The 27,779-nt window shown below is 38.1% G+C and overlaps 1 protein-coding gene across 1 annotated transcript in view; it reads right to left on the bottom strand.

Moving 5' to 3' along the window:
• Positions 1 to 26,120, bottom strand: part of CFAP99 (cilia and flagella associated protein 99) — a gene marked incomplete at its 5' end in the record, with an annotated part of 49,476 nt that extends 23,356 nt beyond the window's left edge. Inside the window, 6 exons of the mRNA XM_009890541.1 lie at positions 5,991 to 6,056; positions 8,232 to 8,312; positions 12,927 to 13,101; positions 15,274 to 15,386; positions 23,003 to 23,097; positions 25,976 to 26,120. Coding sequence (XP_009888843.1) covers positions 5,991 to 6,056; positions 8,232 to 8,312; positions 12,927 to 13,101; positions 15,274 to 15,386; positions 23,003 to 23,097; positions 25,976 to 26,120 — 675 coding nt within the window. The remainder of the gene's footprint in view (positions 1 to 5,990; positions 6,057 to 8,231; positions 8,313 to 12,926; positions 13,102 to 15,273; positions 15,387 to 23,002; positions 23,098 to 25,975) is intronic.
• Positions 26,121 to 27,779: the final 1,659 nt, after the last annotated feature.

Below are 27,779 nucleotides of genomic sequence, written 5' to 3'. Positions count from 1 at the left end.
GATGATAACTTGAAGAATTTAGGAAAAGAACCCAAACCAATGTATTTTATTTCTTTTGTTTGACTCACTATACTTACTCTTCTTAATGGCTAATTATGTCCTTCCTTACTTTTGGTCTACTTCTCAATTGCTCTCAAAGTCTTCTGCATTATATGAACATTCCTTCCCCAGCCTGTAGATTACACACTATACTGTGTATAAAATGTCTACTTAGAGTAGACATTTTCTCTAGCACGTGTAGAAATTTTCATATTTTTGGCAATTGCCTGTGTATACAGATTTCTTGTTCTGTATTTACTAACTATAATTTGGATAGAAAACTCAACCAAGAATGATTATGCAAATACCTTTAACTTCAATTTCCCAGTTTATTAACAGAAATATGACTGTATGATGATGAAACAGAAATATGACAGCCCATAGAGTCAAAATAACTAGGACTCCCAAGATATGCAGACAGGTATAAGTAAAATAACTGAATAGATTCTTCTATGTCATGTGGCATCAAGGAAGTTTTGAATTTTACTCATTCTCTTCCTGTCCTGAAATATCTTCCCTTTTTTCAGGAAGGCACACAGCGAGTTCACTACCCTGGGCTTCAGGAGAGCAGACTTTGGCCTCTTGAGGGATCTGCTTGGCAGAGTACAGTGGGATAAAGCTCTGGAGGGAAGAGGGGCCCAAGGAAGCTGGTTAATATTCAAGGATCACCTCCTCCAAGCTCAGGAGCAATGCATCCCAACAAAGTGGAAGTCAGGCAAAAATGCTAGGAGGCCTGCATGGATGAGCAAGGAGCTCCTGGAGAAACTCATACTCAAAAAGGAGGCCTACAGAAGGTGGAAGCAAGGACAGCTATCCTGGAAGGAATACAGAGAAATTGTCTGAGCAGCCAGGGATCAGGTTAGGAAAGCTAAAGCCCACGTAGAATTAAATCTGGCCAGGGATGTGAAAGGCAACAAGAAAAGCTTCTATAGGTATGTCAGTCACAAAAGGAAGACTAGGGAAAATGTGGGCCCTCTCCATAAGGAAGCAGGAGACCTGGTCACCATGAGGAAGCAGGATACCTGGTCACCTGGGATATGGACAGGTCTGAGGTACTCAACAACTTTTTTGCCTCGCTTCACCAGCAAGTGAAGAAGCCACACCACCCAAGTCACGGAAGGCAAAGGCAGGGACCAGGAGAATAAGGAACTGCCCACTGTAGGAGAAGACCAGTTTTGAGACCACCTGAGGAACCTGAAAGTGAACAAGTCCATGGGACCTGATGAAATGCATCCGTGAGTCCTGAGAGAACTGGCGGATGAAGTTGCCAAGCCACTATCCATCATATTTGAGAAGTCGTGGCAGTCCAGTGAAGTTCCCACTGACTGGAAAAGGGGAAACGTAACCCCCATTTTTAAAAAGGAAAAAAAGGAAGACCTGGGGAACTACAGGCCAGTCAGTGTCCTCTGTGCCCGGCAAGATCATGGAGCTGATCCTCCTGGAAACTCTGTTAAGGCACATGGAAAATAAGAAGGTGATTGGTGACAGTCAACATGGCTTCACTAAGGGCAAATCATGCCTGACAGATTTGGTGGCCTGCTACGATGATGTTACAGCATTGGTGGATAAGGGAAGAGAAACTGACATCATCTACCTGGACTTGTGCAAAGCATTTGACTCTGCCCCACCCAACATCCTCATCTCTAAATTGAAGAGACATGGATTTGACAGATGGACCACTCAGTGGATAAGGAATTGGCTGAATGGCCACACTCAAAAGAGTTGCGGTCAACAGCTCAATGTCCAAGTAGTGACCAGTGATGAGTGGTGTTCCTCAGGCGTCGGTACTGGGACTGGTACTGATTAACGTCTTTGTTGGCAACATGGACAGTGGGACTGAGTGCACCCTCAGCAAGTTTGCTGATGACAACAAGTTGTGTAGTGTGGTCGACACACCGGAGGGGAGGGATGCCATCCAGAGGGACCTTCACAGGCTTGAGAGGTGGCCCTGTGTGAACTTCGTGAAATTCAACAAAGCCAAGTGCAAGGTCCTGCACCTGGGTCAGGGAAATCCCAAGCACAAATACAGGCTTGGTGGAGAATGGATTGAGAGCAGCCCTGAGGAGAAGGACTTGGAGATATTGGTTGATGAGAAGCTCATCATGAACCAGCAACCCAGGAAGCCAACAACATCCTGGGCTTCATCAAAGGAAGCATGGCTGGCAGGTTGAGGGAGGTGATTCTGCCCCTCTACTCTGCTCTGTTGAGACCCCACCTAGAGTACTGTGTCCAGCTCTGGAGCCTCGAACATAAGAAGGACAGGAACCTGTTGGAGAGCATCCAGAGGAGAGCCATGAAAATGATCAGAGGGCTGGAGCACCTCTCCTATGCAGACAGGCTGAGGGAGTTGGGGTTATTCAGCCTGGAGAAGAGAAGGCTCCAGGGAGACCTTATTGCAGCCTTTCAGTATATAAAGGGTTCCTACAAGTAAGATGGGGAGGAACTCTTTATCAGGGAGTGTAGTGATAGGACAAGGGGTAATGGTTTTAAATTGAAAGAGGGTAGATTTAGATTAGATTTAGAAATTCTTTACTGGGAGGGCAGCAAGACACTGGAACAGGTTGCCCAGAGAAGTTGTGGATGCCTCATCCCTGGAAGTGTTCAAGGCCAGGTTGGATGGGGCTTTGAACAATCTGGTCTAGGATTCTGTAAGTCAAGATGAGAAAATGGGAATAATCAGGAAAATCACAGAACACACTAACTGTTGTGGAAAAAATGGTATTTACTATTTCCACCAAATGAACACACAATAGCTTACAAAAACCAATAAATATGTAAAGAGCAAGGCCTTCTATGAGCAAGAGGCAGATGGAGACAGAGTGATAATGCATTTGTACTGTCTCATTCTTCCAGTAAAAAGGATGAATAGATATTTTGTAACAGCAATGAGAAATAATTGCTGCTGCACATAATAAATGTGTCTGAAATGAAAAAAATGTATTTAATATAGTGTGGGTATATTAAAAAAAGAGGAAAGGAACATACTAGTTGGTTAAAACATTATATAATTTCATTAATTTGAGGACAGATTATAATCTTATTTATACATTTTGGATAAACCTTCCTCTTAAGATGTGTCTACTCCCAGAGTTGCGCAGGCAGGAAGGCAACAGGAATAGAACGCATTTTAAAAGCAATAACAATATGCCTATCTCAGCTTAAAAGTTGTAGTAGCATCTTGAATATCATCTAACCAACCTTTAAGGCAAATGTGTTTAGATGAGATAAAACTGAGTGTGCTACTAGAGGAGATTCTAGGAGGTGTTAGAAGTGGTCCTGATCAATGCTGTAAGATGCCAGATCTGTATTTTTCTTTATGCAATTTAGGGAGATGGTTTGACTCTCATTAGTCTGCACTAAGGTTTCAGTATTTTAAATTATCAGAAAAGGAAGTGGAATATACATAGTCTTGAACTAATTCCACATAATTAAAGGTCATGCGTGTTTGGGTTAATGATGTAAATGTTTCCTGTTTTGTTTGTTTTCCCTTTTGAGAACAGAAGGAACAGGGATCTTACTGCTTTCCTGTAATTTAAATGCTGCTGGATTGTAAGCAAGCAGACTGAGTAGGTGATACTGTTATTAAAGATAACTTCAGTATGTGGTAAATGCCAGATATGCTTTAGCAATGGTTGCCAGATGCCCAGTTCCCCGAGCAGGGCATCAGTCTTTTCAAAGTGTGTATAAGCTGTACCTAAATACAGTTTTAAAGAGTAGGTAGACCTGCTGTCAAGGTATTTGAGGTCACAATACAAGCACAGCTTCCACATTAAATTATTCTGCATATAAACTTGAAGCAAGTGAAAGGTGACAGATTGAATGATGTAGGACTGAAGATTATCTGTAGTACAGCTATTGCAGAAATAGCAATTTAAGTTTTCATGTGTAATACTGTTAAGGCTGAACAGCCCATTTTCCATGTTTACAATTCTCTGACCCTTGGAAGTCCTGGCAGAGAAGCAATCAGTATGGTGGATTTTATGACCTCAATATGCATCTAAAGGAAACAAGACAAACATCCAGACTGATTGTATATTGTGTATCAGACAGTCATTAGCTGGAATGATTGCTCAGCATTCTTTAGGATCTCATTATGAAACAGTGATTTACAGATGCAAGATTCTTCTGTCCGATGTTGAATTCTTAAACCATGGGTTCACAATTCTTTTTTTCCCTTTGGACTATTCTCAGTCCTTATCATTTTACATAAAAACTTTTCCCTTTGGAATTGAAAACACTGTTAAGGCAACATGGCTACATTGTGCAATTACACACAACTTACCTGTCAGGTCACTCAGGGAACCAACAAGTCTTAATTGCCCTGACCAGCCTCATCTAGGACCTCCACTCACACCCTCTGCTTATTGGTCCAGGAGGCATACTTAAGCTCAGGTCGCAGCTTCAGTACTTTCTTGTTTTGCTGGAGGTAATTCTGCTCCTGGTTGTCTCTCTAGTGCTGTCTCCTGTTCTCATGGACCTGGGTTGCTATTGTAGCCTTGTCTCCTGACTGGACTTCTGGGTAGACCCCAGACCTGACTTGTTACCTTGCTTTGTCTAAGGATGACTGACTGTCAGCAGAACCTGTCACTACCACCAACCTTGTCACATTCAGATACTGTTGCCCGGTGGTAAGGGCGCTGCCTGTGCTTTCAATACCTTTGGCTTCTTGTTTCTCTGGAGTAGCCACACTCTTGTTGCTCCCTGACCATTCATTTGTGGATCGTTAATGGTGCATAGGCCAAAATTTATGAGCCATAGACCCAATCCATGCCATTCTCCTGGCCACAGCACTTGGTGTAAAAACATGAATTCCAGTAGAGTTTGCATCACCACAGAATTTCCACGTACGTTCTTCACTCCAAAGTTTTCAAGTACATCTGACAACAACACCTTAAAGGTTACTCACCCTGCTTTGGATCTTTTGAGCCTGGAATGCTGGTTTATTCTTCATATTGCTGTGTGTGTTCTGCAGTTCAAACCAAAAATATGTTATTTGATTTCAGAAACAGATTTTCAAGTACTCAGCAAAAAATATGAGATATTTACCAAAAATCACTCTTGAATAGTCATCTAGAGTAATAAATATGATCATAGGGGATATATTTTGGAATTGTTAATCCACAAAATCTTCCTATGTACACCCAACTTAGTAGGAATATTTCATATCAAATAACCATACAAAGGTATGTCCAAATATTGACTAAAATTTATGGACTAAAATAACGCTAAAAAGGTAGGAGTGATGTTTTGTTTGACTATGAAATATCACCTATATATATGAATATATTCAGCTCTTAACTGAAATAGATATTGGGAAGACAAACAGGGTGTCAAAGCACACCATGAAATTATTAAATAGTGGTAGAATTCTACTGATGGTTATTAATTTCATTCTATGGTTTTAGCTATAGATACTGATGTGAAATTGTCTGATATCATGGGGATGAACACAGTGAACAGAATATGCAGATGTGATGCTGAAATGAATATATTACATACATAGTTTGGTGACATAGTTGTAAACTGGGAATCAACCAAAGCAAGAATTCTGTATGAATGGGACCGTTATTCCCTCAGCTTGGCTGCTCTGTGGCATAAAAGTTAATGGGAAAATAATATGAGGGTTTAGAGAAGTATTGCCAGTTTGGAAACTTGTTGGAGTAGTATCACAAGAAGGCTGTTTGTCTCAAAATTAGCAAAATAATAAAGCAGCACCGGAAGTATAAGAAAAGGGGGTTGTGCATTATGCATCCAAAGACGCAAATGTTAGTATATTACATCTGAAAATAACATGGATATGAAGTGACAGGACAGATATAAATGATAGCACATAATTCCTAACCCCAAATAAACAAAAATTTTCAAATACTTTGAGATATCTTTAAATACTCTAGTCATTTTTCATCTTCATACTGGGGGATTTTTAAGTAATAAAGTATTTTGTAGCATACCTCTCCCTTTTCAGACTTCATGGTTGCACACCTGAACTGGTTAGCATTTGCTTTCAGGAGCAGATCCTAAAATTAAAGCAATTAGCTTAAAGAGTATGGTACATTTAAATTTTCTAATAAGAATTTTCTGTCTGTAAAAGCCTTGCAGCCCAGACCAGTATATTAATTTGTTTCCAATGAACGAAAGCTTGACTTAGTATTTATATGAATTTTCATTCCTGATTAAAGACTTGAAGTGGGCAAGTCTTGATTTTGTACATAGTTCTGCCTGGTTGTATGCTTTGCACAGGGCATCAGGCCTTTGATAGGTCTGCCCACATGAAACATGTTGCTTATCCAGAATTCAACTTAAAAGCCTCATAATTATCTGTGGCACATCAGTACCAGAGTTAGTAACTGTTTCCACATAGCTAACAAGCAATGGCTTTTTGTTAAACTGGAAGATTATGATCAGGGGATCTGAGCACCAAGGGTTGCTCCAATAGGCACAGACCTAACAGTAATTCCACCTGTCATTTTAAAGGGGGAAGTACATGCAGACTTGTTTCTAGCTTTTGGATATTTCTTTCGGTTGTAATCAGTAATCTCTAATCAAAGCTGTGAAACACAGACTAGATTTTCTAATGGCTTTCTGGACAGCAGCTGTCCGTAATATCAGCACTTCCATAACTGTCTAGAGTTTGGCATCCAGTGTTCTCATTCATTCTTACAGATGCTCAGACATGGTAGTTAATAATGACAACTATAGCTTCTGCAAAAATGCTATGAAACAAATGTCATTTTTAATGCATATTTCTTTCAGGACCCAACATTTCAGCTTGTTTAGCAAACAGTCTAGGGAACTGACCTTTGTGAATGCTTTGGATGCCTTTGATAACATTCCAGAGGCGACAAAAACTGCTGTTATTGCAGCTATAATTTCTGTGATGGTTTTCCTTTGTTCTTTGTATTCATGTATTTTCTCCACTGAAGAATGTGGCTAGTAGTTAAGTGATTTTATAGTTGTCATAGATTTTTGACAATATAGGCACTGTGATATCTTGCTTTTCCTCCCCAGTTTTTCTAGGAAGTTTGCACGTACAAATAAGCACACAGACAAATAGGCGTGTGCTTTCTCCACAATATGGAAATAATAAAATAATAAAAAATAATGTTGTATTGTTTTATAATGAAATACCAAGCATAGGTAATATGATGGGCCAGCAAAAGGAATGAAAAGTTTATCTCTCTAGAATCTATCACACATTAAAGGATTTACTATAGTTAAGGAAAAGAATCCAATGTCCCTTTCACAAGGACATGAGGAGAGCCCAGAACAGTGATAAATGGACTTGTACTGCCTAGTGAAAACTAGAGTAAGCCATTTTCAGAATGGGGGTGGGAGAGTACAGATAAAAAGGAGTTAAATAGCATGCTTTTTATTGAGTTTATACCATTATTCGATTTGGTATGGTGATTGCAGCATGGGGAGGAAGAAAGAAAGTGGGAACTGACATCTAATTAATTCCCTTCCAAGGTAAAGACAACAACAATCTGCTTTAACCGTGATAGGAGCTAACTCATTGAACAGGATTCATATCAAGATCGGATCAAATAACTAGGTCTGTTTCTTTGGTCTTCCAGGCCCTCCCTTCTCCTGCTCTCTTAACACACAGACCATGTACTCTGCTTCTTTACAAATCATGATCACTTCCCACTCTCTCAGCCTGCTGAAGTAAAGAGTATGGATTCTGCACAAAAAAGAAGTCAGAATCTGCTGATATTTTAAAATAGTGGGTGATGGCATGTGGTTATTTATCAGTTACTGTAGAAAACAAACAAAAATATTGAACACGTTTTGTATTTTGAAGCCTTAATTATTAAGTGAATATCTTAAATATCCACATGTCCTGTGGGAGTAAAAGAGCCATCAAACTATTTGAAGCTTGTGAAGGGAAGAAAGTAATCATGTTTCTGCTACCTTACATGGCTACTTGCATAATTTCTCACATAGTACTTGTACAGTGAATAAAAGGTGGACCTTGTCTCAAACAATTATTAATAAAATAGGAAGATTGAAAAGGGGGTGATAGAACAGAATGGAGGATAAAAACTCCATGACTCTAGAGAAAGAGCCAGGCGCTATTAGGTGCAAAACTAAATATGTTTCAGATAAAGTTCTAAGACTTGTGAAAATGGAACATTATGGAAGAAACAGTTTAGAAGAAAGGAAAGACTAAAACAAGAACATAATACACTTACTTCAGCTTTTCTCCAGTTTTTTGTTTTCATTTCCTCTAGTTGCTTTTTTTCCTTTGGAGGTTTATAGGTGCTTGGAGGAACCTATATTAAAAGGCAAAAATCACCACGATATGGTGTATAAAACATTCTTGCAGGAAAAAAACACATTCACTTTTACTGTAGAACAGCTGCAGTTATATTTTATATATTGATTCTTTTCTATTAATGCCAGTGTAGAAGACGTACAAATTCCAATTAGCTGGGACTACCCAGGCTTTTCAGTCCTGTTCAATATAGCATAACCCCTGGACAAAGACCAGAAAGAAAAATCTGAAACTAGTACAAGAAAGGCTAAAGAAAAAATACATTTCTATAGGCCCTATCAAGGGAAAAAGAAGTTGCCAGAGAGGGAAAAGTTCTGTTTGGTATCTCATAAACTTCAGCTTCACAGCACTGACAACCAGATAGGGCAGCTGAATAAAGTTAAGCTGTGGAGCTCTTTGGCACAGTGTGTGGTAGTAGTAACAAGTTACAGAGACTCCAAAGAAGTTTAGGGAAGAGAAATCCTTTAAAGTTTATTAAATACCCAGGAACGTCATTGTAACTGAGGAAGTCTTTGAGCTGGAATGATGGGAGACTGAGAAGGCAGCTGGAGAAAGCAGCAGCTATGCTTGTCCTATCCCTGTAGTCTTCCTAGACATCTGTGTTTGGCCACTGCTGGAGAAAATACACTGGGCAAAATGGGCCTTTGCTGTGGTCTACCATGGCTGCCCTAACGCCCTTGTTAGGAGATACCATTGGAGATGCGGCTTAAACGTTTGGAGGAAGAGGACTTAGAGGGCTCTCCTAGCATCAGTCGAAGATTTGAGAAAACATTCACATGGCAGAAAGTATTACAGATAAAATGGCCAGGAAAGAGTTGTTGTCTGGCTGTCATATGGATCAACGGGAGACTAGGGACTGTATGGTTTTGAGTTAGGCTGAAACTTCCGGGAGATTTCAATATTTGCTTGAGCAATAAATTTTGCCCAGAAGCAAACTCTGAAAAAAGACTGGATGTCTCCTTCCTACGTGGGTGAAATAGTCTGTCAGTTTACTGGACATCTGCTTAAATATTTACCTTGCTAAAAATGTTCTAGCTCAATTAGAAGTTACAGAATTAATTCAAGAATTAATGGGAAAAAATCTATAATCTGTATTGTACTGGAGGTCAGTTTAGGGAACACGGGGATCCCATCTACTTTTAGTGGACTATATAAAGATCTATGCTTTGAAAAACTCATGCATCTGATGTACTTTCCACTGCCTTTGCTATTTGACATCATTATCTACAGGCAAAACAAATGCACAAACAGAAGCAGCTAGCAATTAAATGCACTAGTGAGACTGCCCAAGTATTTTTGTGAGCTTTTTAAGTGAAGTAGAACTGAAAGTATTTCCCAGCAGTATCTAAGAATTTTTATTATGCTTTTATGGATGGAGAAATTTAAGCCCAGGGGATTTGCAAAGGGTTGCACAGGCAGTGAGTATCAGTTTATTTCACTATTCTACCTAATCATGTGCTTCACCTGCAAAACTATACTCATCTGCCAGTGTAAGCTGAAAATCTCTCCTCAGAAACTGCTATGCTTATTCCAAGTAATTTAAGGAGGAGACTTTTCAATCAGCTCTGTTTCAAAAATGATCTTAGCCTTGTAATTTAGCCCTCAGATACCATGGTGATGAGTACCAATCAGACAGACAGATAGACAATACAGCACTTACCCAGTTGCCAGAAGAGGATGAATAAATCACTACAAGCAAATTGTAAATTCCAGCAATAGAGAGATCAAAAAGGCCAAACTGTACCTACTTAATCCTAATGTGAAAAAAAGGGGGCTGGGAGCAAGAGACACCAACCTTGCTTTTCCTCTCCAGCTTTCTGGATATCCTTTTACCAGAGTTTATTTAGGGATTAGGTATCACATGAATAATCACTTTGAACTTTGGTAGTCATCACTCTTCTATTTTTTTAAAGTTACTGTCATAAGATGGACAAGGGCAAGCTAATGCAATGCGATTTTCTTAAGAGCTTCTATTTGCATGCACAACAAGATCATAAAGATAAATGTATTGTTGGGTCTATATATTTGCAAAAAAAATTCCTCTGTATTGGCCAAATGAATTCACCCATTTCATTATTTTAAACAATGAAGCAAAGCTCCACTCATAAAGCACAGCTGAAATAATAAAGAAAATATCTAAAAAATACACAAAATTTGGCTGAATGGTGTTACAATAACATCTCAGTGTGGCCTTTTTATTTTTTTTAACTACATTATTGGTTTACAGAAAATCTAAAAATCAAATAATTGCATAATCTTATTATTCTAGTACAGTTGTGATTTCAAAAGAATGGATTTTATTTGCAAATCAAGGCGAAGATATCCAAGGAAGTTAAATGTGTCCAAATCATTTTGCATGTTATCAGGTTTAAGCACCTGTCTCCATTTGTTTCATTTGCAAACCTTAAGCTAAAGCACTTCTTTTTCTTTGTAGAATTGTGTTTATGAATGTGTGTACGCATATGTGCATGCTTGTGTGTGCATCCACATGCTTGTGTGCAAAGGACAGTGGAGAGAAGAATTTATAAACTTTAGACCAAATATTAAGAGTGAAATGTTTCCTTATTAAATTTCAAAATTAAAGTGTTTTTCCTTTTTACTTAGTGTCTCCCATTTCTGATGAATGTTTATGATGATGAATGATTACTCTAATCTTCTAGGCTTATGTTACTCCAATGAAACTTTCCAAGGTCAGTATAGATCACTAAGTAAGACAACTACCCTACCTTCTGCAATAAGCCACATCTCCAGTCCTTTCCTGTGAAGGAAACATTGGTTCAGTGTACAGGACAACAGTACCATCCCAGCTCCTGAACTCAATGTATGGGATACATGTCATCTTACTTTGTATTTTATCTCTACTATAGAATATAATGCAACCTAGCAGAAAGCAATACCAAAAATAATAATCCTATAATCAGAATGACATAATTTCACCATAGAAATTGCTCAAAATCCAGATGCCTCTATATGAATTCATGCAGTTGTTTCAAAGTCAAGCAGTAATTATGCCTGTAGTTATTGTGAGCACAGTAGTCCCTGCTAATATGCCACATGATAAGTTCTTTGACAGATGCATGAGAACCACAAGAAAAAATTGATATCTCATAAAACAAGCAACTTTGTGAGATAATGGATGAGAATATTTCTGCAGCAGATGTAATCTATAAAAGCTGTACTTGTGTGTGTTCCTCTCAATTATATACAACTCTCCACCATACAGTAGCCAAAACTATGGCCTGCTCTCACTTTACTCTTTTTTGCCATCTGGGCTCTCTTTTCAGTCTCTGTTCATTTCGGGATCTAAAATGGTGATACCGGCAACAATATGGCAAATTAAAGAGAAGCTTAATTTGCTGAGATAGGTACAGAAATGAGCACAACATATGTCACTACTACGCTAATGGTTTTAGATTCACTCAAGCTTTTGTATTTGCAGACTTGGCCAGAATGTAAACCAAATTTAGTATAATCCTAACAACACAAATGAACTTCAGTAAATGCATCCGCATTAAAGCAAATTTATTCTAAGAGGGGCTGCACACCATAAAGGTACTAAAATGACAGCAATATGACTCATTCCTATACTGATTAAGTAGTTAGTAAATGCAATTTTTCAGAGCCTGGTATTAAGCTGTTTCAATGTAAAATCCCATTAACTGTATAACACACTACCATTACATTGCTCTGCCATCCTAAGATGTAAATGGTTTCTAAGAGCATTCAACACATGTATTATTTAAAACATGAAGTGCTAATACAAGGTGGCAGATAATGCCCAAAACTATGACTTTCAAGCTCACTTCCCACTGCATTTAAATATAGATGATTTTAGAGCCTTTATTAAGTTAGTCATAGCAGCTTGATCCCAAATCCTGTTTGCCTTACCCCAGTAAGGTAACTTAAAACCAATCGTGTGTCTCCGATTTGTACCAGTGTAACTGAGTCACAATCTTAGACAATGAGTAAAATAAAAGCATAGCATTTCAAAGATAAATCTAGTCTCATTTATACATAAGCAATAAATTTAAACTGAAAAACCTTAATTTTGGAGATTCACCATTAATACAAATAGAAAGGAATAAAATTCCACCCTCAAGGAGGATCTGCAAACCTAGAGTCCATCTCACCTCCAGTGAAATTGCTTTGCCATTTATTTTAAGGAGTGTTCATCTACAAAAAATCTAAGTTTGTAAAAAATTTTCATTTAAATGTTTTTTTCTTACCTGCTTCAGTGCATTATCCAAAGCAAACATCTTACAAATCCAAGGACTACCAGAAACACTTGTATCAATGCTGTCATCAATTTGTACCCATTGTATAGTTCTACCTCCAAAAGTCACAAAACAACTACAGGAAGCAACTTTTTCCCTTTCCTTTGTTTGGCTTACAATTTGCTTACACAACATGCACTGAAATGAAAAGAATTAGTTTGCGGTTGTTTTTTAGAAATCTGACCTTCAGTAACATAGAATATTACAAAAATCGTTGATCTGTCAAAGGTAGTAGATTTTCTACAATTATTTTGAAAGAGACTATTAACTCCCCTACCATGAATTTTTGCACAAGCATGCATAAAACTTAGAACCTTTGAAAGCATAAAAAAACTCACAGGTGGCCTTTTTTCCAGTACTGGTATTGGCAGAGGTATAGGAATGGCACGTGGTTTGGGTACAGTCAAATTAAATTCCTTTGGCTGAGTGACTGTCGAAGTCTTCACAGTGGTAGTACGATTACTTAATTTATCTGCGAGCTGTTCAATCAGTTGCTGTACTTTTGGCTGCCATCTTCAAATAAAAACAGGTTTCCAATTTTATTTCATTTTTTTCTTTCATACAAACTTACACACAGTATATGAGGTTGGCATTGATGCAAATTCTGTAATGCTTTCAGCCATTCAATTTTAATAAAATTGACCTGTGTATTTGTACTCATGATTTAGTTGGACTGGGTACTTCACCTCTTGATAGACTCAAGTCCATTCCGACTACTAGTGGTGAAATAGCCACAGTTTTTACTGAATAAGCAACTATGTATCCAGTTTGTTTCCCAGCAGCATCAGACTAGGACTCAAAAAAGCAGCTGTCATAAGCTAAGTACACACTTAACATACTTAGATGAAGAGACTGAACAAACAGTGGTCTCAGTATTCCCACTTTTACCAACTGACAGAGCACACATAAATCAATCTCATAATCAATCTTTTCTAATAAGAAAATAGAAGTAAGGAGTTTGGTGAATTAGCAAGTGAACCCTTAATGAACCCTGTGGGGCAGTCAAGATGATTTTGATTTCTCTGTGTTTGGATTTTGGCTTGTATGAAGGTTCAGACTTCTTCCAAGGAATGACAGGAAGGTGCAGAGTTCAAGGTAAGACAAAAACAAGTTATCACAGGGCTAATTATGGTGACAGCTTCATGTCAGTTATTCCTCCTCTAGATGTGTTCTATCCTTAAGTATCACACATGCAATGGAGCATTCCCAGAACTTAAAAAGCAGCTCACAATGCAAATTTACAGTAACTTGTTTATATGACTGTTATCTTAGCTAGTACTGTCATCATGGGATGAGGCTTGCAAGTAACTTCTGCAAGTAATGCAGCTCCATTAAAATAAATAGGACTCTTTATATTAACCTCATTGACTTTAGAAAGAGGAATACTAAGATGTATTTAAAAGAATTGAAGCATCTGAACTGATTAAACCGATCAATGCACCCTCAGCTTCTTGAAGGAAGTTTCAAACCCAGTAACAAAATATGGTCTCCAACAGTCTTATATAACTTACATTTACTACTTCTAGGCAAAACACGTGTTTGTTACGTGGATAGTAATTGACTGTGAAGGACAGCTCCAATAAGCCAATAAGTTAATGAAACAAGCAATATATTAAGCATCTGCCTGCACGTATATGTACATATAAAAAGTGTGTGGATACGTGTATATATCTGTATCTATATGTCTCTATCTGTATCTTTATACTATTGTAAGCATATGTTATAATTAGAATTACTACAGTGGAATATAGCAAGTTAAATTCTGACTTCAAATATATCCCTGCAGTTCCTGTAGAACTGAGTGGAATTTGGAGTATTGCAAGCCAAATCTATACTATATATTTGCAAATTTAGCATAATTTACATAGTATGAAATAATATATTCTACTGACTTTGATATGACAGTTAGAACTAGACGCAAACTTTTTCAGCTGACATTGTTTGTAACATATTTTTGTCTAATAGTGTTTGCTGTCATCTGGGTTAATCTATACTGCAGTGAGGAGGATGTGTGATTGCAGCCACATAGGTGTACCAATGTTATCTGTCCTGGGTAAAAACGACAGTGAAAAAGTGACACAAAAGGCTGCAGAGCTACTGTTTCTCCACATGAAATTGTTCCAGTTTGGCAAGGGTAGTCATGTAGCTACTGTATCAGCACCTAACAAAGGAGTGGACACACCTGGCACCTCAGAGCATTTAAACTGTTAAATGATGCTGCAATTGTGTAAATAAATAATAATTTTAAAAGACTTGTTTACATGCTTATCTGATTTGCATTGACCATTGACCATTGACATAACAAGTCTGCACATAAAGCCAAACTCAGGGAAGTCAAACATCTTTTTTCATATGCTTAATGTCATAGAGATGTTGAATTGACTTATGAGGCATGAATCTAATGCTATAAGACAATTTTAACCTAATTTTTCTTTTAGGAGTATGATGTTTGATCTATTCAGAGGCACTGAGAAACAAATGTACAACAGCTGTGAAAGGACTTTTCTATCAGAGAACCTTGCCTCTGGGTAAGTAAAAGGGATTCCTATAGTCTCACAAAAGAGAAGAAGGGTTCTGAGCGACTTCAATAGGAGAAACACTTGAACAGCAAATTGAACTTTCAGGGGAAGCTTTCCCCAGCTTTTAAACTTCGAGGTGGCAACAGGCTACTTAACTACTGCTTACCTTAGCAGTGGATCAATCCAGTTCTCTTTTACATACAGTGAATCGTAAAACTGACTCCATTCATCTTTTATCCATGTGTTCAAATACAAGGCATTGAAGAAGAATCTAAGAAACTAATGATAAGTGATTTCTTTTAAATATGAATACTGAAGGTATGATGTATATAAGACTACAAAAAGAGAGTTACTTTTACTACAAACACAGCTGAAGAATTGGCTTGTATTTTATCCTGTAATTATAATCATAGGTGCTTGATATTTGTAAGTTCTTCTTAGTTCTGTTAGGACAGCCCCATGTCTTTTAGACCTATTTTGTGAAACGCTAATAGATACTAAAATATTTTTAGTGGTCTAAAAAAAAATATAGGGGCTGAACATGGGGATGTGTCGATGCATCTTTAATTTGCTTCTAACATTGTGAAACAAATGTTTTTATTCAAAATTAAAGTACTATTGCAATACACTGATTTTCGTATAATTATATAACAGAATTTCAGAGTCTAATATACCCACAATCAGCTCCTGGTTATCTATAGCTAGGTAATTCATGGTGCCCAGAAACATCTCAGGCCTGACACTGCACCTGAATTACTGAAGTTCCTTTCAGCTCCCTGGGAACTGGGCAGGGAGAACTGCTGAGAACTGTAGTAACTGCTATACAATATGATTTCTTCTTTTACTGAAATATAATTAATTGGCATATTCCCAATTAACTAGAAGGCTGAAACTTGGCACACTTACACATTGTAGGGCTCTACATGCTGGAGAAATAGCAACTAACATTTGAACTTTTTTTTCCCTCTGGAGTTCACCAGAAGGTCAAGAACCTTTCTTTAAAACTTGAACTGCTCAAATGGCCTTTTGAAAAAGACTCTTGAAAAATGGCACTCAGATTCAGCATGTATCATTTACAGCAATATAAATTCCAAACTTGAACCTGAACCTTTTCATTAAAATTCTTGGAAATGAAAGTACAAGCAAGTATCATGCTGAAATAATCCCAATAATAGAAAAAAGCGCACTAAATAAAATAGACATTATGAAACATACTGGCAAGCAGTGTGCAGTCACTTGAGAAGCTTCGTATGGAGACTGCAGAGCTTATTAGTTCAGACTTGGCATTAGCCCTGTCTTGGGTTGGTTTCCACAGAGCCATATAGGTCTTTGTACTGAGTTTTTAGTTCTGGAGGACTACCAAGGAGCTTCTTAATTCACATGTAGCACCAGGCCCAAGGTGTCTCAGAATAATTCAGCTATAAACAATTCAGATTTGACTTAAGATGTTTGCTGCAGATGTTTAACAGGTGTAGAAGTCTGCTACTTGAAATCTATACTCTTGATGTGACCATTTCCAAGGAATTAACCTGTAAATTTAGTCTTATTTTCAACTATTGTGCTTTTGGTACAGTCAAAAGACTGATCAACAACTGAACGACTAAATGAATATAACCCTCTTGGATTCCCATTCTTTTATAGAAACCACTGCTCTTCCACAAAATTGCAGATGCTGGCATATCAACACACCATCCAAAAGAAGATATTTCATCCCCAAAAGCATGACTATAAACTAAGTATTGAATTGTGAAGAATATGTTTTTTTGGTGCTTCCAGATTCAGTGGAGTTTGCTAACTATAATAAGGGATGCATTTCATCCCATTGGTCTAGAAACTCATTCATTCTCCTTATGGAGAATCTTTCTCTGTAGTACCTGCATGTTGGATTACATTTTTCACCTAACATAGCAATTTGTGCTGATGCGATGTATAAATGAAATACTAGAAGTCTAGGCAGAGTTCATACTCTCCACCAGAACTGATGCACTCTATATACACTACTACCAGTTATTGCAACGAAATTTTACATTCAGGTATCCCAGCTGTATATATGATTACAGACCCAGAGAACACGTTCCCTGCCAAACTAGTCTTCTTACCTTCTTGAAGGCCCTGACTATACTCGAACTTTATACAAAATGTGTTTTTAAACCCATGTAAGCAAGTATGTATACAGGGGTGGAATGAACATGAACTGATATACTTAAAATGAGGCAGACCTTGAGGGGTGAAGCTAGTTTCAAATTTCTGGGTATTCAGAGAACTCACAGAAGTTGATGTAGAAATACCACAGGTGGTGATTTGTAAATTCTCCAATTTTCTTTCATGAGCTTTCATTAAGCTGAACTCCTCCTCCCTCTCTGTGTCCTCAGTATTCCTTTTTTATAGCCTAGTCCATCCTCACAGGCCTCAATTAGTTGCCTACTGCATTGCCACATGAAACTAAGCCTCTGAACTGTTGTTTCAGCTCTCCCTGACTGATGTTCTCCATCCAGGTCTTCTAAATATTTGCTGTAACTATCTTTTATAAAGTACTTGCAACTCAACTACCTCTTCAAGGCAGATGAAACTATAATAAAGACACACAGTTAGTGATTTCTAGCTGTTATATTTAACAGCTGTCTATTATCCCTTGAGGCCTCCTTCTACAACACCAGTTACGTACTGGTTATTAACATTTCACACTTTATTAAGACAAAAAGGTAATTAATCTCATTGATAAATGCTATGAGGTACTCCTATGAGGTACAGAGAACGGTTACCTGTGTAACCAGATATCAGTACAGGTATCGCTATCAGTTTATGGCCTTTGGAAGAAAGGGCAGGCCACTCATGAGGACTACAAAGATGTTGTGAGGCTATGTAGGGAGAAAATTAGAAGGGCCAAAGCCCAACTAGAACTTAATCTGGCTTCTGCTGCTAAGGACAATGAAAAATGTTTCTATAAATACATTAGCAATAAAAGGAGGACTAAGGATAATCTCCATCCTTTATCAGATGGGGGCTGAAACACAGTGACCAAGGATGAGGAAAAGGCTGAGATACTTAATGTCTTCTTTGCCTCGGTCTTTAGTAGTAGGACCCATTGTTCCCTGAGTACCCAGCTCCCTGAGCTGAAAGACAGGGACCGAGAGCAGAATGAAGCCCACATAATCCATGGGGAAATGGTTAGCAACCTGTTACACCACTTGGACATACACAAGTCTATGGGACTGGATGGGATCCACCCAAGGGTACTGAGGGAGCTGGCAGAAGTGCTCACCAAGACACTTTCCATCATCTGTCAGCAGTCCTGGTTAACTGGGGAGGTCCCAGTTGACTGGAGGTTAGCAAATGTGACGTCCATCTACAAGAAGGGTCAGAAGGAGGATCTGGGGAACTACAGGCCTGTCAGTCTGACCTTGGTGCTTGGCAAGGTTATGGAACAGATCATCTTGAGTGCCATTACGTGGCACATACAGAACAACCAAGTGATCAGACCTCATCAGCATGGGTTCGTGAAAGGCAAGTCCTGCTTGACAAACCTGATCTCCTTGTATGACACAATGACATGCTTAGTGGATGAAGGAAAGGCTGTGGATGTTGTTTACCTGGACTTTAGTAAAGCCTTCGACACTGTTTTCCACAGCATTCTCCTAGAGAAACTGGCTGGCAGGGTCCAAAGAGTTGTGGTGAAAGGAGTTAAATCCAGTTGGTGGCTGGTCACAAGTGGTGTCCCCCAGGGCTCAGTACTCGGGCTGGTTTTCTTTAATATCTATCAATGACCTGGATGGAGGGATTGAGTGCACCCTCAGTAAGTTTGCAGATGACACTAAGTTGGGCAGGAGTGTTGATCTGCTTGAGGGCAGGATGTCTCTACAGCGGGATCTGGACAGGCTGAATCAATGGGCCAAGGCCAAAGGCATGAGGTTCAACAAGGCCAAGTGCCAGGTCCTGCACTTGGGTCACAACAATCCCGTGCAGTGCTACAGGCTTGGGGAAGAGTGGCTGGAAAGCTGCCTGGTGGAAAAGGACCTGGGGGTGTTGGTCAACAGCCAGCTGAATATAAGCCAGCACTGTGCCGAGGTGGCCAAAAAGGCCAGTAGCATCCTGGCCTGTATCAGGAATAGTGTGGTGATCGGGACTAGGGAAGTGATTGTCCCCCTGTACTTGACACTGGTGAGGCCCCACTTTGAATACTGTGTTCACTTTTGGGCCCCTCACTACAACCAAGACATTGAGGTGCTGAAACGTGTCCAGAGAAGGGCAATGAAGCTGGTGAGGGGTCTAGAGCACAAGGAGGGCCTGAGGGAACTGGGGGCCTGGAGAAAAGGAGGCTGAGGGGAGGCCTTATTGCTCTCTACAACTACCTGAAAGGAGGTTGTAGCAAAGTGGGGCTTGTTCTCTTTTCCCAAGTAACAAGTGACAGAACAAGAGGAAATGGCCTCAAGTTGCACCAGGGGAGGTTTAGGATGGATATTAGGAAAAATTTCTCCATTGAAAGGGTTGTCAAGCATTGGAACAGGCTGTCCAGGGAAGTGGTTGAGTCACCATCCCTGGAAGTATTTAAAAGACAGGTAGACGTGGTGCTGAGGTAGTGGTTTTGGCAGTGTTAGGTTAATGGTTGGACTCGATGATCTTAAAGGTTCCTTCCAACCTAGATGATTCTATGGTTCTATGATTCTAATACTGTGATATATATATTAGTACTGGTTTAGTTGTCACAGTCCCCAGAGAAATGCTATGATAAAGTTATGGCCCAATATGCATCATGCTAGATAAGGCTTTGAATGCTGCCCTGGAACGGTTATCCAAGCAATGCAGAGATTGCAAATGGCAATGAAGAATTACCAGACATCATTTCTGACCACAATCTTGGTTTTGATAATCCATATCACAGATGGTGAATGTAGGTAGAATATGACCCATGAAGCCCTAGAACATTTCATTTCTTAACAATAGAAACCTTTGCATTTTGTGAACAGAATTGCTAGAAGAAATCCCTTATATTTCTGCTTTGGTTTTGGCCACATGTGGCACAGGTGGCAATCCCACTATCAGCAGTCTTTGCTTTTATAGCAGCAAAATGCAGTTTGAAGTTCTCACAGATTTCTGTTTGGATGTTACCAGTATCTATCTTCTTAGAGAAGTTACTGGGCAGTCATTTTGGTAACAGCATTATTCTGCTTACTCTTCTGCCTTGAATGTTCCAAGAGTTTCACTACTCACAGAGCAGAATAACTGAGATTCATTTCCCTTCTAGAAGTGGTGGAATTACACCAGAAATGGATTGTACCCATTTTTACTATTTTAATGTACTCTGGCTGTAGTTGGACAAATGTGTACAATTAAAGACTGTTCTGTAATGCATTTTTACAGGTGGGCTGAATTAGTGCCTTGCTTTTGAGAATTTGAACATGCCCTGCTAATATTCTTAATGGATTTTTACACAGTGGGATTGTACAGATTTCTAAAAAGCAAATAAGAAATGGGAAGTTTCCTCATCTGGTATCATCTTTACATCCATGTAGTCATTTGCAGAGCTGAAATTCTTATATTCACAACATCAGCTTTTGACTCTTGAGTTAAGGAAGTAACTGCAGGGAACAGCAGGTTCTGTTTCTCCACACAGATCAGCCACTACCTGAGAATGCTGTTATTTTGGCTATACACACCCACAGCTATTTGCTGTAGTAGCAAAGGCAATCAAGGAGGTTCCTGTCCACTCCTCTCTTCATCTGCTGATTCTTTCCCTCTTATTGCAGGTTAGTTCTTCAGCTATGCAAGCTCAATCACCTGTGGGATTTTACCTTTCAAGTGCAACAGATAAATGAAGAGGAAGGCAAGAATCTCTTAAGAAGGCTTTCCTATGAAGAAATTGTAATGGGCAACTCTATTTTGAGGATCCTGAGGTAAAGGTGTAGAGAAAAGTGTCCTAGCATGGTCTCAGGTCCTCCTGCCATTGCATGACCCAACTTGGAGTTTTTTGCCCCCATGTCTACCATGAGACTGATCTTGTCCTACTATTCCTATCTCATCATAATACCAATTACAATACTCAGGGTTTTTTTTTTTTCACAATATATGTGAAAAAATTTTCTGTGTCTCGTCTGAACTCAGACACAATAGTCATCGGGCAAAATCTACAAGTCAGCATCCTGAAGGAGAATCCCAAATTTCTGACAACTTCTGTTGCTAAGGCTGCAGATCTGCCTTCTGCTGTTTTTGTCTCTGTTGCTGGGGGGACCAAATGCTGCTTCTAAATCCTCTGCTGCAGGTGCATTAATATAATCTAGCATCACTTTGGAGACAAAGAACCTCTTCTAATGCAAGAGAAGAAACCCTAGGTACCATGGTGATGAGGATCTGATAAGATACTTTAGCAAACAAAGTTACATCTACAGCGAAAAAGTAGCAGGTGCAGACCATTGCATAATGCAGCACTTTGGTATCAGGAAAGAGTTATTCCAGACAAGGAAGGAGAAATTATCTGAAACAGAACATCAGGGCACTGACATTTAAGCCATGTAAAGCTAGGTGAATGGAATCAACAAGAGATAACTGGCATGAAGAGGGAAAATTGTGTTGCTAGCTGAATGAGCTCAAGATGCATCCAATCCAGTGGCTTGTGTCTAAGATGTTTACCAAAGAAGGGGCTGGGAGAGCATTTTAGATAGAGTGATTTGTCTGTCTACCAGATTATGATAATTCTTCAAGCCACTTCTCTGTTTTTTCTAACAGTTAATGAAATATATAATTTTTGTCTCTGAATGGAATTAATAAAATCCATTCCATAGTAAGCCCACCAAAACAAAGTGAAAAGAGTGTTTCTAAAAACATTATGCAGACAACCTAACCTACTCTCTCCCTACATATTACAAAGCAAGTGTACTCATTAAAGAGACACTGGCATCCACATGAACATTAAAAGTAATCAGTATAAGGATAAACCTTAGCCTTTTGAGTATTAATTGCTAAAATTTGCCTATCATCTCTTAAATTCCACATTTGTTATTCAAACACTGTGTTTGGACTGTACTTTGAAACATCTGAATAATCAAAGTTGACATATGCTGTGTCACCAGTAATGTAATTTTTAGCCTATTTACCTAAGAAAACAGAGCTTATGAGAAAGCATTGCCACTCAGTTTATCCCTCTCCGCCTCTTTACAACATACCTTTTAAGATAATCACCACTTTCAACCATTTTGAAAGAGAAGCAGAAGATATTTTGATTTCTACAAATTTCATGAAAATTAGCAAACAAGTAGTGGAGTAAACCACAAATCTGTGACTCCATTGAGGAAAAGGCAGGCTGAACTTTGTTGTCGTGCCTTCTATTTGGCAGCAATGGTTTGGTCAGTTGCATGTATGTTGTTGTAACAAGGCAATTGGTATATGCATAGCTCCAAATGAGCAATTTTTTGGGGAAAGGAGAAAAAACAATGGAAGGACAAAAGGCTTGATAATCAAAGTGGTAGTGGGTTGTTCAGGTAAAAAAAAAAGATGACTAACCAGCAGTAACTGCAAGCTTCAATAGATTCATTGCTTATGAATCTATGAATCTGCCTAAAGCCAAAGAAGGAATGTGAGCCGGGCCAAAAATGAGTATGCAAGTTAGAGGGACAACTGTAAATCACATAAACGGTAAATCATGTGATTATTCTACCTTCTCAGATTATATAAAATACATTTTAACTTGATCTTTGATTGACTATGAGATAGTTGCTGAGAAAGTATTGAAATTTAAGATTTTTGTGATAACAAAATACAAATTTAATTTCTGAATTTAAACAGAAAGTAACACTAATTCTCAATTTAAATTATCCTGAAAGTTGAGAAATATAATCTGATTAAGCAAACACAATGAAGAGATCATTGATTATTTTTTTAAATATATTTTGTACTTTCATTACCTTTTGCATTTTTGCAGTGTCGAGAGATTTCACAATTCTGCTGAAGCGCTGAAGACCGAGCTCTTCTAGTTGAAAAGTAGCCAGATAACAAATAACTATCAAACGATACATACATTTAAAATGCAGCAGGAAATTCTAATAAATGCATATCCTATACTCTGGGATTTAGACTGTAAACTTTAACTTTAAATAGTCTTCAATATTGTTTATCTACCTGGGCAATATAAGGCTTGACAATGACAAACTGTAATATGAAGTTATAATATAATGTTAACCCTATATTCATTATTAGCATTGTGATTCTATGCTATGGTTCATATAAACCAGTTATCTTTTTTGTGAGTCAGATCCAAGCTAGCGCAAATCTACACAATTTTATGGAAATTCTAACAGCTGAGGATCTGGCCACTTACACAAAAAATGTAAAACAATTGTAGCTATCTGAAGTCATTCACAGAGGTCCTTTTGATGCCTGCAAATATCTATTTGCAAAGCTGGGAGATCTACTGTAATGGCATTTGGAATCCTGTAAGGCCGAAGGTAAGATCTTGCCACGATTTCACAGTCATTTCATTATGCCAACATCACCACTGAAACAAGAAGATCTATCAACCGCTAATTGCTTGTTCCCATTCCCTCTTTTTTACTTACTGGTGTTTCTTCTCTTGGGCAAGTACAGTCACCCACACAGCCAAGTTAAAACAGATTGTGAATTTTAACCTGAAGCACTTTCTTGATCAATTCACTGGAGAGCTGCTAAACATAAGCTCTAACTCAAGAGAAGATATGACACAGGGGTGAGAATAAGTGGCCAGTGATGAGAAAAAGGGCGGCCTGTTTCTTTGGGTAGTAGTACCAGTTTATACCTGCATATTCCATCTGTGAAATTCTGTGTTAATCTGGCAACAAGGCAGGGAGAATAGGAGTCAGATGGCTCCTGAGAGACATGACTGAAAAGCTTCTGACAGTATTACATTGTTGGAAACGGCTCTCTTTTAGTGTAACCAAAATTTTCAGTGTAAGCCAGCTTATTCTGACAAAACTTAATGTGAACAACAGACATAAATGAAAGTTTTGATAGTGAACTTTTCAACATACCGTTTTTAATATTTTCAGAGAGGATAGCTCTTATTCTTTTGTTCAAAAATCATAGTTTATTATACATGACAAAAATTGTAAACATAAAATATCATATTTCTAGTATTTTTTCCTTTTTTTTCCTTTTTTTTTTTTGCAACTGACCATTTTGCAGAAAGTGTTGTAATCTTTGTTTTTATTCTGAATTAGAATAAAACCAAGTTTTTGAATTGTGAAATTGTCTGGGAAATCTGGGAAATCTGATTCTTGCATCCCCCTCTGGCAAGTATGCAGTTTGATACAGGAAGAGGCACAGTCAGCGCCATGAGATTTTTGCAGACCTGTGAAGTTCATGAGCTCCTGTATCAGCTTTCATTTGGCCATATTCACTTTGATCAATTAGGCTTCACTTGCACTGCAGTATTTTAGCCGCCACCAAACAGTAATGATAAAATCAGTAAATTCTAACCAATGTGCTGCAGCCAACTCCGTGTACTGTTAGGCTTCAATCTTGTGCTTTAGCATAGCAACATATTTAAGCAGTCTTAGTAGAATATACATTTATCTCCTACAAGCTTTATTAAATTCAAATCTGCTCACACATAGCAACAGCCTTTATAAGCAGCTTTGATCATTTAAGTGTCAATGCAGCTTGGCAAAGGGAATCACAAGCAGCTTAAAAAAATGTAAGCCAATGACCTTAGACTCTCAACTTGTTGATAAAGGAAAATTTCCCAGGGCCTACCCTCTGCCTATGATTAATGGAGGCTTTTGAGTGGACCAGTCCTGACAATCCAATTATAGCAACACTCAGCTTAAAGGTATAATTTATGTGCTCCAGACACTGAAAAACATGGCTTTGGAGAAATGGAAACAATGAAGCATTACCATTTAGAATAAATTCAATATACTATTAATTTCATCCCTGACAGTCTAGGTTCCCTTTCAGTTGTTGATTTCAATTTCTATACCTTTCCATATTGTGACGGAAGCAACCAGAATTGCCATAAAAATTTAATAGCTTTTAAAACATAAAATGTAGATATGGGTTTTGTATTTTTCAACCACTTTGAATTAAATTGACCCACAAAGCTTCAGAACATATCTGACTTAGAGAACCAATGCCAGTGCGATTTGTGATTCCAACCTATTCAGGGACTTCATAAATCAACCTCAGTATATGTGTATTAAATGCATAGCATAAAAATATTTTTCAAATTGCTTTTTAATGTACTTCTCAATGCCTGAACTAACTAACTTTGGAAGTAGTAACTACTCTGATTAACTAGCTCACACTATCAGATATAGTTGTATCATAACTGATTCTAACCAAGTAACTAATAAAAGAAAAATAATTGACCTCAGTCATGGAGACAGACAGAAGTCTATTTATGTCATTGTGATGGCAAGTAACAAAAAACCTATGTATGGGTAGAGACAATCATATCTTCATACTGTGAGACATGCTGTGTTCCTCAGCAGACAAAGCTTTGTTACACTGTTTCATACCTGAATGGGAGAGGTACTAGATTGCATAGAAGAGAATAAAGGGAAATCACCAAAGAACATTTTTTCAAGTGATGGTTAAACTTCCAAGATACTTCTTCCAGTCACCGGTGCTATTTTCCATCTGCGTGTTACCTAATCTACAGGCATATTCTGCAGAATTTTCTTAAGGTAAAATTCCAGTTAACACCTGTAAGAGTCCAGACTGAATAACAGTTTCAGGATTTACGCTTCACATTATAAGGCCATTGGAAAAGGTCCTGTGTTTCATACTGCACTGCACACAATGACAATGCTTCAAATGTAATGTAATATTAAGACTTACATTAGTAACATAATATCTTATAAAGCTTTGTGGTAAACATATTTGGTGATTTAGAGAAAACTTACCTATATAGAGATTCCGCTCAGAAGTCAGGCAGTATCTCCCATCCCGAACAAAAAAGGCATTGACTACTACATCCAATAGGGATTTATATTCTATGCATCCAGCTAGTGTATCCAACACAAATTTTTCTTCTGTCACATTGAGAGTCTATAGAGATACAAAATTAATAACGATTCATATACTCTGGAATGTGAATGTTAGTTGTGTACAAAAGAAGTACAATCATTTTGAAGTAATTGAAAAACATGAATAATGAACAGCAGCACCCTTGGTAGGGCTGACACACTTCTAATACTATCAAATATGGGCAGTCCTAGCAAATTAATGACCCTTGTTAAGTAAAATGTAACCTTCCCCAATCTTAAACTTTCAGTTTATCTGTTGACATACACATTTAGTTATGAGGCCTTGATGTGTGAATGTCAACAGTTAATGCAAAGAAAATTTGAAGTCTCTGAGCTATAAGCAATGATTAACTTAGTCAACAGTATGAGCAAGTTTCAGTAAGAGTTTGCTTTTCCAGTAGGAAACCTGTTCTTTGTACATGTGCTACTTCAGGAGACTAAATCAAGAGGAGAAGCTGGACAGGGACTACGGAAAAGACTCTTAATTGCTACTGTAACCTATTATTGGAGAATATGACTATTTTAAACTAAACCTGTGGGTGCCAGGATTCTTGTTAATGCAGACTGTGTGTTTCTTATCCAGCTGTGCTCTCAGTCACTCATAATGTTCATGCAGTATCACAAGAGAACAGAAAGAGGAGGGTCAGCTGCCCACTGCAAGCCATTGGGATCCTAGCTCATAATTCCTTTAAAAAGTTTGAATGCTCCTGACCTTTACAGAAAGTTTCACTCATAATAAATTACTAATGGAATATCTGTTATTACATGAGACAAACTTCTAGTGCCGACCATCTTTAAAACATTGCAATAAAATCTAAGGCCCAGAACAGTTTGTTATTACATGAACTGAAAAAGGACAGCCACACTATGACAAAATGACAAACAATAAGGATTCTTTGACTTAAGGAGGTTAGCCAAGAAGCCAAGACAAAAGCTAAGTTTATCCTATGAAAACATGTAGTCCACATCTGACACATGATCTCCCCCACAGCTCTGAGGTGTGGGAACAATTGAATTGCAATAATATATCAGATCAGAGGTTCACCTTACCTAGTAGGCTATCTGCTAGCATCTTGATCGCTTTATTTCTCTAATGTGATTAATTTCTAGTTCAAAAGTATTATTAAAGGCTGCTGGAAAGAACTATGTGAGCCCTCTGATGTATGACACTATATAGGGCTTTGAGATTGAGCAAATACAAGGCAAAACTTTAAAATTACAGTTCTAATTTTTAAATGTAAAAAATGATGCAGAAGTATTCCAAGTGTATTTTCTCTTTTTTACTTACTCCTGCTCAAAAGCCAGGTTTCATTTCTTCCAAATTGTGCATCATCACTAGAAAAAAATAGTGCCTCCACATAATTATCTCCCTATACATATATATTTATAAATGCATACACACACACACATCTATGCAGGCAAAATTACACCTACATACATCCTTGTAATTTCTTTACTGCCATTGGGATTACACTAACACATCTGACTTCTTCTCTAGCAGAACTGTAATAGACAATATTAGTAATGATGCACATACAGAAACAGAATCAAGCTCAGTTTGTGGGTTTTAGGTCCTCAAGATTAATAATAATTAAAATGATAGAAAAGCTTTATTTGTGTAACTGAAATAATTAGATATGACTATGATTATATTCTGTGACACAGATATGTTTGGTAAGAA

The sequence above is a fragment of the Charadrius vociferus genome, unplaced genomic scaffold (genome assembly GCF_000708025.1).
Source record: "Charadrius vociferus isolate BGI_N301 unplaced genomic scaffold, ASM70802v2 scaffold88, whole genome shotgun sequence".
Lineage (NCBI taxonomy): Eukaryota > Metazoa > Chordata > Aves > Charadriiformes > Charadriidae > Charadrius > Charadrius vociferus.
This window is presented reverse-complemented; position numbering and strand designations above follow the sequence as displayed.